The sequence below is a fragment of the Cryptomeria japonica genome, chromosome 9 (assembly GCF_030272615.1).
Source record: "Cryptomeria japonica chromosome 9, Sugi_1.0, whole genome shotgun sequence".
Lineage (NCBI taxonomy): Eukaryota > Viridiplantae > Streptophyta > Pinopsida > Cupressales > Cupressaceae > Cryptomeria > Cryptomeria japonica.
Genome location: NC_081413.1, coordinates 597,244,832 through 597,255,023, shown reverse-complemented (window position 1 = coordinate 597,255,023; position 10,192 = coordinate 597,244,832). Strand labels below are relative to the sequence as shown.

Here is a 10,192-nt window from a genome sequence, read left to right as displayed (position 1 = left end):
TCCTAATTCAATGGTTATCCTAGTTCACCAATTGACCTCGTGTACTGCACAATTGTATGCAAAAATAGATCAATTTATGTCATAATTGATCATCCAAACCTCTTCAAAGTACCCATTGCACACCAATCTATACAATTGCTAGTTATAAATTGAAAACAACGCATTTCTAACATTGAAAAGAACACAACTGTATTCTCACTTTTAATTTATTTGATGTATTTAAAAAAAATTGTCTTAGCAGATAGAGGAAAGGACCCAGTAGTTGAGCGTGTTCCAATTCTTGTGATAGAAGTTGTTGATTTAATACCCCATTCTTGTTGATTTAATGTCCAACCTTTGTATAACATTGCACCAATAGTTGTATGATAAGTACCAATAATTGAATAAAATATACCATTTGTTGTGAAAAGTAACCAATCATGTGATGCCACATCAACTGCACAAGTATTGGGGCCCTTTTGCACACATATTGGTCTCACTTTTTTGGGGGGTTGTTTTGGACGCCTTGGCAAAAAGCATGCTGATGTGGCATCATATTTGATGATGTAGCCTTGAAACCTTAGTTATAAGCAGGGGACTTGCCAAGTACGCTGCTGTAAAAAAATCGAAATGATTTGAAATTTCCACGTAAGATTTTGAGAAGCGTGAAGTTAGGGTGCACAACTACTGGACCCCCCTATTATTCATACAATTCCCCATTCTTTTGAAGCAAAACAAAGTTCATCATTATTGACTTTCATGTTTCAAGTTGCACGTTGCACGTTGCACGTTGCACGTTGCACGAACACTCCCCTAGATCCTTTTGCTAAAAATAAAAGAAAGACCTTTTTAAGATAATTTATGATTATACGATACAATAAATAATTATCTAAAAACTAAAATATGTGGGCTTGTGGCACGATTCCTTGCGCAAGTCACGTTCTTTATACACGTTGTCTGCCATCATCATAAATTGACTTTTGTTGCAATTTGCAGAGCGTTTTCTTTAGATCGACTCTCTTCATGCTTGCAAATACATAGCACTTCACCTCCTCACCAACGAGCCTTCTTCCTTTCTTCCTCTCTTCCTCTCAAATTACCTCAAACCCCATTCCATGGCGTCTACTTCTACTTCTGGGCCTCAACCAGATATAAATGAGAATACAAATTTATCGCATGAAATTGCTTCATCCCCACCTACAAATGTTTTTCATGAGCTCGTATCATCACCATCTACTTCTGCTACACTCTCGTTAGGCACCCTGTTTTCATCCTGTTTCAATTGGGTTTCTTTCTTTGTTTCTCTCTGCTCAACTCAATCCCATTCCACGCTATATACAAATGCATCAGAAGAAATTGCTTCATCACCACCAACAAATGCTTTTCAAGAGCTCCTACCATCTCCATCCCCATCTACCTCTGCTACTTCCTCAATGTCAGGGAAAAAGCTGCCCTACGATGTGTTTATCAACCATCGTGGCCCTGATGTCAAACATACCCTTGCAGTCACTCTCTATAATACCCTCTCTGCCATGGGATTGAGGGTTTTTCTTGATAAAGAAGAACTTAAATTGGGGGATTATTTGCCCAAAGAAATTGAAGAAGCAATGCATAGTGCTTTGCTTCATATAGCTATATTTTCTCAGAACTATGCACAATCCCCCTGGTGTTTGGCTGAACTTTCATATATGCTTAAAACTGGTACCCAAATTATTCCTATTTTCTACCATCTTCAGCCTGGTGACATCCGACATGAGAAAGGAATGTATGCTGATGCGTTCTCCAGACACAAAAAGAAGGGCAGATACAGCTCAGAAAAGATCCAGGAGTGGAAGAATGCAGTCAACAGAGTTTCCTACAATGTCGGCGAGATCCTTAATAACAAGGAGTGAGTAGTACATAATTTGTCTTCAGTACTTACTCTTTTCTACATTCGGTGGGTTTCATTTTTTTCTTATTTTTCTGTATACATGTCATGGTAAACGATGTTTGCCCTGTTTCCTTTTGCTGATATGTGCAGTGACGAGGGGAGGCTGGTCAAGAATATTGTTAATCGTGTCTTGAAAGTAATAAAAAATGTGCCATTTGTAGTTGCCAAACATCTAGTTGGTCTAGATGAAGCTGTCATAGACTTTGAAAGAACAACACTTCAGTCTACAGAAAACCATCGCACTGTGCAAATCGTGGGAATTTGGGGCATGGGTGGTTCTGGCAAAACCACTCTTGCTAAGCAGTTATATAATAAGAAATACAAAATCATGGAAAAGTTCAGTTTTTTATTAGATATTAGAGATGCTGATTCTAGAAGTGCATTACATAAGAAACAGAAAAAACTCCTTGAAGACCTCGGTCTTCAAGGGATATCAGTTGACAACATAGAAGAAGGGAAGGGTATTCTTGCCTCTCGTTTGAGATCTGTTCGAGTGCTCATTGTTCTGGATGATGTGGATAATGTAGATCAATTGGATGCTCTAGTGCCTGAAAAAGATAGTCTTGGATGGGGTAGCTTGATTGTAGTTTCTACAAGAAAACTTGAAGTACTTCAATGTTGGGGCATCTCATCAATTTATAAAATGAAAGCACTAGATCCACTTCATGCCAAGCAGCTTTTTTGTTGGCATGCTTTCTTAAAACCATGTCCACTCGGTGGATTTGAGAAGCTTGTAGAAGAGTGTTTGAAGGTTTGTGATGGCTTGCCATTGTCTCTCAAAGTATTTGGAGGACAGTTATATGGCAAATCCAACAAAGATTATTGGGAGAACCAATTACAAAAGATCATTAGAATACTACCCGATGATATAAAAAATAGGCTAAAAGTAAGTTACAATACTTTAGACCATGAAGAGAAAGAAGCATTTTTGGATGCAGCTTGTTTCTTCCTTGGAGAGAAGAGAACTTTAGCCATTGTAGTTTGGGATGGATCAATTGGGAGTGGGTTGTGCTGTTGGGAAAGCCTCTTGAATAAGTGTCTTGTTGAAGTTGATGATGGTGATCGTATAAGAATGCATGTTGAAGTTGATGATGGTGATCGTATAAGAATGCATGATCACTTAAGAGATTTGGGAAGAGAAATTGCAAATCATCAATCATCTTACAGACTTTGGTCTCCCAACCAGATTATTAATGTTGACAATGAAATGCAGGTAATGTTAATACTATTATTTCTCTACCTATATTTGTTTCATTTTTGCTTCCATGAAGCTTAATGTTCACATAATTTTTTCATTTCATTTATTTTGGTATTGTAAAGGGAATTGTCATTCGAGCAATAAGGGCTACAAGAGCTGAGTCAACAAGCGAGGTTGAGCACATTCCTCGATGTTCTCAGGGTGGAGAGATCATAGTTAACACGAGCAGAGGTTTCGTAGCCTGTCATCCTCTTCGTTGGGATTAAAACTTCTTTGGGTCAGTGGAAATTATTATAATCAAGTGATTGGTGATCTATCAAGAAATCTGGTATGGCTCCGTTGGTTTGACATTGAGCAGAGAAATCTTTGGTCATTAAATTCATTGAAAAATTTGAGGGTTTTAGAACTCCGCGAAAGGCTAGGTGGGGAGCATCACTTAGAAGATCTATGGGAGACTGACAAGAATGTAAGTATCTTGTTTAATGAGTTGTTTTAAAGCTTTACTTCAATATTTTTATTATTGTCCATTTTTAGTCGATCTCATTGAGAATTTGTTGCAGGCTCCTGTGCAATTAAGAGAGTTGCTGATTTCTCAGTGCTCAAAATTCCAAAGATTTCCAAAGTCAATAGGATGTCTCAGACATTTGAAAAAGATAGCCGTGAGAGGTAGGAGCAAGGTGAGAAGTTTGCCGGATGAATTTTGTCTTCTTCAATCGTTGGAGCACCTAGAGTTAAACTCTGGTCAACAGCTATCATCACTACCCGATAGTTTTGGTGATTTGAGAAATTTGAGGCACCTTGTTTTGTCGTATTGCATGGAATTGAGAAAGTTGCCTGTCTCTTTCAAGGAGCTCACACTCCTGCAACACCTCAACTTAGAAGGATGTTCTAACCTCATCTTAGAGTCCGATGTTCTTGAAAACATGACAAAGCTAGAGTATTTGAAACTCTCTACTTGTAAGCAATTGGAAGAGTTGCCTCGTCACATAACAAATCAGGCCTCATTGACAGAGCTTCATGTATCTAATATAGAGAAGTTACGGGAGCTACCATGGAACATCAGCCAGCTGAGCAAGTTGCAAAAGATGAGCATTGGAAGTGAGTTGTTGACAAGCCTGCCAACATCTATTGGAGATTTGTCTTCCTTGACTTATCTTGAAATTGATAATTGTCACAAACTGGAATGTCTACCTGAATCTTGAGGGTGTCTTAATCTCTTGGAGAATTTACTGATAAGGTCATCAGGAGTTAAATCCTTACCAAAATCAGTTAGGCAGCTAATTAGTCTTCAAGCACTGCAAATATCCGAATGCTCAATTAGCGAATGGGATCTTGGAGCGAGGCCATTTTCTTCTTCGTTGCACAACCTTAAGACTATACATCTGTATGAAATTCAAGTGTGCAAGATTTCCATCTCCGAAGACTGTTGTCCAAGCCTCGAATATCTCAGCCTTTATGACAATAAGCAACTAATAGAGATAGATGTCCTACCAACTGCACTAAAGAGGATAGAATTGCTGAGGTGTAAAATGGTGAGGAACATAAGGGGTATTGATGGTCTGGTAAACATTCAGGCGCTGATAATAAAAGGGTGCCCCGAGTTGGATGCACTTCCCAGTTTTGCCCAATTAGCTTTTCTCCGAGACTTCGATCTGTCAAGCTGCTATGGAGTGAAGAAGATAGAAGGTTTGGAACATTGCAGAGCATTGGAGACACTGAGAGTGCATACGAGGTGGGAGGATGCAGGTATAGAAAGTTTGGAATGCATGGAAAGATTGAGGCAAGTGGATCTCAGAGCAGCCAGCATATCAGGTCTACAAGGGTGCATTCGAACCATGCAGGTAATAGTAATTTATAGAATATTAGGCATATATAGTTTTAAAGTTGATTGTGCATTGATTGAATGTGTTGATTATGCACTGACTGAATATGTTTATTTGCAAAGAATTTGCAGAAATGGCCCGACGAAATAGGAACATGCACGCGGGCAGTACCTGGTGCAACCTCACTTCTTAACTCCTTTGACTTTTCCAATCTTTCTGTGGTTGACTACTTCGCTAACCAGGAAATCAACTCTAAACCATCCCTCAAATGGCCATCCTCTGCCTGTTGCATTCTTTTATGTTTTGTTGTGAATTGTGAATCTCCAAACACTTTACTGAGTTAATTGAAAAGTACTGAATCTATCTGGAATGGTTATATGGAGTTGGAGGAGGGTAAATGGGTATGGACAGCTGTCATCACAGAAAATTCAAGGATCCACAATAACATTCCACTTCACACACAATCAAGGGTAGAGATATATTCAGTAAGTCAAGAAATGGTAAAAGGAGAAGTGGAGAAAGGATTGGTTGTGACAGGAGAAAAGGAGAGAGTTGAGGAGGCTTTCAGGCATTTACTGGTGCTTTTATCAAATTAATATTGTTAATTATATTCATATATAAATGAATTAGTAAAATATCAACATCTGTTATCAAATAGCCAATAGTTATATATTTTTAATAACATTTCAATGTATTTTTAATATATTTAATAATTTTGTAATGTAGTAGATATTGATAATCTAAATTAGTATTTATATATTTTTATGCATGTAGTAAATCTTGTTAGTCAATTAATAATTATATTTTTGTATAATAGTTAATAATATTTACTGAAAAGAATAATCAATTTTAAAAGTAGACATTCAATGTCATATGAATGAATTAATTTATTATAATTTAATCACTCAAAACATTTATAATGAAGAATTGATTTAATTGGATATAAAATAAATACAAATGGTGTTTGTCTTATGATTTGAGTAAATGTTCATGTTCAAAATTGAATAGTAAATATATTATGTTTGTGTATGAATATCTCACTATAAAGCTCTATGGGTGGTGACAAAATTGACTATCAAGCAAAAATTTTAAATAGTCAAAATTGACATGAAGCTTGATATTACTTACATGTTGTACGAAAGAGCCTATAATGTTTTCTTTACTATTAATTTTCTCCATTTAGACTTTCTTTTTCTCAACTATCTCCCTCATAAAATGATTTTGCACATCAATATATTTTGTTCTTACATAGTAAATAAGATTCTTAGGAAACAAATTGCACTCTATGTATCATATTTCAACACTATTTGACTATTAAAACCAATAAGTTATTACTAAACCTCTTCAACAACATTGATTCTTTAGAAGAATATGTTGTGGCCAACTTTATGCTCCACAAAATGGAATACATAAGTATCTTCTTATAAAGATCTCTAAACCAAGAAGAGTAAACTAATCAATGCACACTCAACACTTCACTAATATCATGAGCACTTTGATAAATCAAGCAACTACTCAAAGTTCCCTTCAAGTCTATCTTAGAAGGTGATTATTTCTTTTAATTTTGAGTACCTTTGGACAAGAACAATGGGTTTAGAAATAGAGCAATGACTAATTATCACATTTGATGCAATAATCTACCCATATCCCTTATCATAACTAACACACTAAGAACAATGGATTCTACTCAAAGATAGAGTGATTTAAGGAGGAATTCTATTGGTGTTATATATTAGCGAGCGAATCTTTTGGAGAAGTGAAAAAAGGAAAATTAAAAAATATTTTAAATAGATCAAGAAACAAATATTTGAACAATATAACATATGTAATATTATACAATGTATATAATAGAAATATTAACTTTAAAATTAAATTTTTACAAATTTATTTTATCTTGTCTATATTTCATGCAAATATTACTTTTAAAAGAATGCTTGTATCTTTTAACGCAATCATTAATTTTATAAAATGAAATCTAAGTCCTTTTGCCACTCCTAATCACAAGAAAACTCATAGAAATGGTTTGCCTATAAAATTAGAGTATCAACCTATTATGAATTTTTTTTTATAAATATAGAAAGTTAGTTGCTAGTTGTTCAATTTGGACAAAATAGAGTACACTACGTGAGGGAGTTGTTGGCCTCAAATATAAAACAAAATAGAAAGAAAATTAGACCCCTCTCTCCTAATTGTTGGAAATGTGGAGTTAGAGAGTGGAAGCTCAAACTAAAACTATTGACTAAGGGAGAATCTAACTAAAGCATTCATAGGAAAATAACAAGCATTATTTGAAACCCACATTTGATTGATCGATTCAATCTTTATTAATCCCACAAAAGCAATGCACCCTTATCCATCTTTTTGATTCCACAAGGGCACGCGAGTAAGGCTAGGAGCATTCCTTTTCATTGATAAAGTAGATTGATTTTTTCCATCTCATAATAACAACTATTGTAACACTCAATAGATTAAAGATTGTTTGATGCATATTTATAACATGTATGTCAAATGCCAACATGCACCATATTTATTGTGACGTGTTTTATTGTCATATAATCAAGCACATCATCAAAAATCAATAAATGTCAAAATTAGATTAATGAATTATTCATTAAAAAGAATAATGATCTTTTCAAGCCATGTGTAAGATTCCATTGATTTATATCTCAAAGTTTTATAATAATACTTACACTATTAATTAAACCATTTAATCATGATAATCAATATTCACCACCTTATTATCTAACTATGTTTATTAGTTCAAAGTTGTACTCTAACTTTCAATTAATAATTTTTTATCTTCACTATATTTACTAGGAAACATCAAAATCAATTTGTTGCTTTGATTATAACCAAGTTTTAAATTTATATTTTAATTTTTCATCTCAATTAGTAATCATACACTCTACAACTTCAAAATAATTTTTAAAAAATTTGCCAAGGAGAATATGCCTCTAAATGGAGGATTCCCCAAAATTACCAAGGAGAAACATCATATGCAAGGAGAAGGACTATTAGATAGATATGAATTTGGATCTTGATCTCAACACAAGTGGATTCTATTATTATCCATCCATAAACTAGTTGACATGTTCATTGGTTCCTAATTTAATTTTTACTATATTTGTTACTATATATGGATCTTTCTTATTTTGGTGAATATGGATGCTCATATGTGGATTAGACCTCATCTAATTACTTAACCAAGTCATCCAACTATTATAAAGGGGTGGGGTGACATCACTCTATTATATCTTCTTCCATACCAACCATTTTTCAATATTAATAATGTGCATGGTAGGTCTAGGCTACATATCTACTTGTCTTCTCATTTTATAAAGACCAATTATTAAAGTATATCCTAGCCATATTTAAGAAAGTGGTTGTGGACTTAAGAGATCTAGATAAGAAACATGTGTAACTATGTTGCAATCCATATGGATAGTGACCATCCATTTTTCTTAGAAAACAATATTTCTTTGAATTGTTAAATAAGTTCAATGGCATGAATGAATTGACTTCCTTGTTGGGCCATTTATGTTGAAATATTTGTATTTTGCATGCAATTTGTTTTTCCTTCATGGGTATTTCTCAATACATATATATAGGTTTATGAAAACCAACATTTTTGTATATTAATTAAGAAGGATTATGTGCTTTAATTTTTAGTAACATAAATAAATGTTCTTGTAATAATAAGAACTATATCATAATGCAAATTCTTATATATTTGCTTTAAAATAGTAATCCCTATCTATATTCTTTAAAATTTTGCTATATAAGAAGGATTATGTGCTTTAATTTTTAGTAACATAAATAAATGTTCTTGTAATAATAAGAACTATACCATAATGTAAATTCTTATTCTTCAAAATTATTGTAGGGAAGGATAATCAAATGTATTTATAATATTTTGGATTTTTTCACATAAGAAAGTAGAAGTTCCAAATTTTCAATTGATCAAAGTTTATTTTTCTTAGAGAATTTCAAATTTTCACTTTGTAAAAATCCAATAAAATATTTTATTAAATTCAAAATTATACTAAGGGAAGAAAGTGAAGCATTTATAACGTTCCCTCTTTTGGTCCATGCTTGTGATGGGAATATTTATGTATTCCTAATTCACTCTTAGTTTGTTTGAATAATCATGCACACACAAAATATATATATATATATATATATAGGCATTCAATTTTTTTTATAGATGTAGGGATTTTTGGGTGGAAACCTTTTTTCACATTTAATCATGCACAGACAATATATATATATATGTGTGTGTGTGTGTGTGTGTGTGTGTGTGTACATACATATACATATACATATACATATATATATATATATATATATATATATATATATATATATATATATATATATATATATATATATATATATATATATATATATATATATATATATATATATATATATATATATTTTGGGTGGAAACCTTTTTTTACATTTAAAAAATCAAAATATTTTTTCCTTCAATAATATTCAACAATGCTTAAAATTTAAACATCTTATAATGTTTTTTATTATAAAAGCAACAAAACACGAGTGCTAGCCCTATACAAAAACAAGCCAAAAAGGATACTTATAACTGGTCAATAACAAACCACCGACAACAAAGACCATAATAAACCACTTACAACACACTACTAGAACAACTAGCAACCCACATCAAGGGCAGGTAGAAATTTTACCCACAACTTGAGGAAGAGTTTGGAAAGATAAGGAAGAATGATATTTCCTCTATTAGTGAACAACAATCCAAACAATACTATCATTTGGAATGCCATCACAGAGAGGAGCAAGAGGAATCCCCTTAGCAAGACGATCATCACAAGGAGCAAAATGTTGACTAGGAAACACATTGTCTGCTAAAGGCTAGAGAAAAATAGGAGGTATATGTGGGATAAGGGTATGCACAGGATCATGGCAGGCCAAACAAGCTCTTAAGCGGCAATGAAAATCAAAAAACAGAGTTAGGCAACTTGACATAAAAATTTGAATAAGTTGCCAACATTATTTCAAAAATATGTAAGAATAGAATTTGTAGCAAATTGAATGTAGTTTATAAGCTACTAGTTGTTTTTTGAAAAAAAATCTATTTGATGAAAAAATAATTCAAAGCAGTAGTACTTAAATTTTAAGAAAAAAATAAGAAGCAAGTGTTTGTCTAACCACCCTAACCACAATCAAATCATAATAACTTTTTATAAGATTTTAGATATAAGTAGAAGACTCATGTCCAGATGT

The 10,192-nt window shown here is 33.2% G+C and overlaps 1 protein-coding gene across 1 annotated transcript; it reads left to right on the top strand.

The window, feature by feature from the left end:
- Nucleotides 1-1,094: 1,094 nt before the first annotated feature.
- On the top strand, nt 1,095-4,309 carry LOC131071511 (disease resistance protein RUN1-like). Its single transcript, XM_058007401.2, has 5 exons — nt 1,095-1,867; nt 2,000-3,122; nt 3,230-3,343; nt 3,466-3,573; nt 3,668-4,309. Exons 1-5 carry the CDS (start codon nt 1,095-1,097, stop codon nt 4,307-4,309), a joined length of 2,760 nt encoding a protein of 919 aa, XP_057863384.2.
- Nucleotides 4,310-10,192: the final 5,883 nt, after the last annotated feature.

Coding starts and splice junctions, on each gene's coding strand:
- LOC131071511 (XM_058007401.2), top strand. CDS start 1,095: ATGGCGTCTACTTCTACTTCTGGGCCTCAACCAGATATAAATGAGAAT. Junction 1,868..1,999: donor GAGATCCTTAATAACAAGGA/GTGAGTAGTACA, acceptor TGATATGTGCAG/TGACGAGGGGAGGCTGGTCA. Junction 3,574..3,667: donor TATGGGAGACTGACAAGAAT/GTAAGTATCTTG, acceptor AATTTGTTGCAG/GCTCCTGTGCAATTAAGAGA.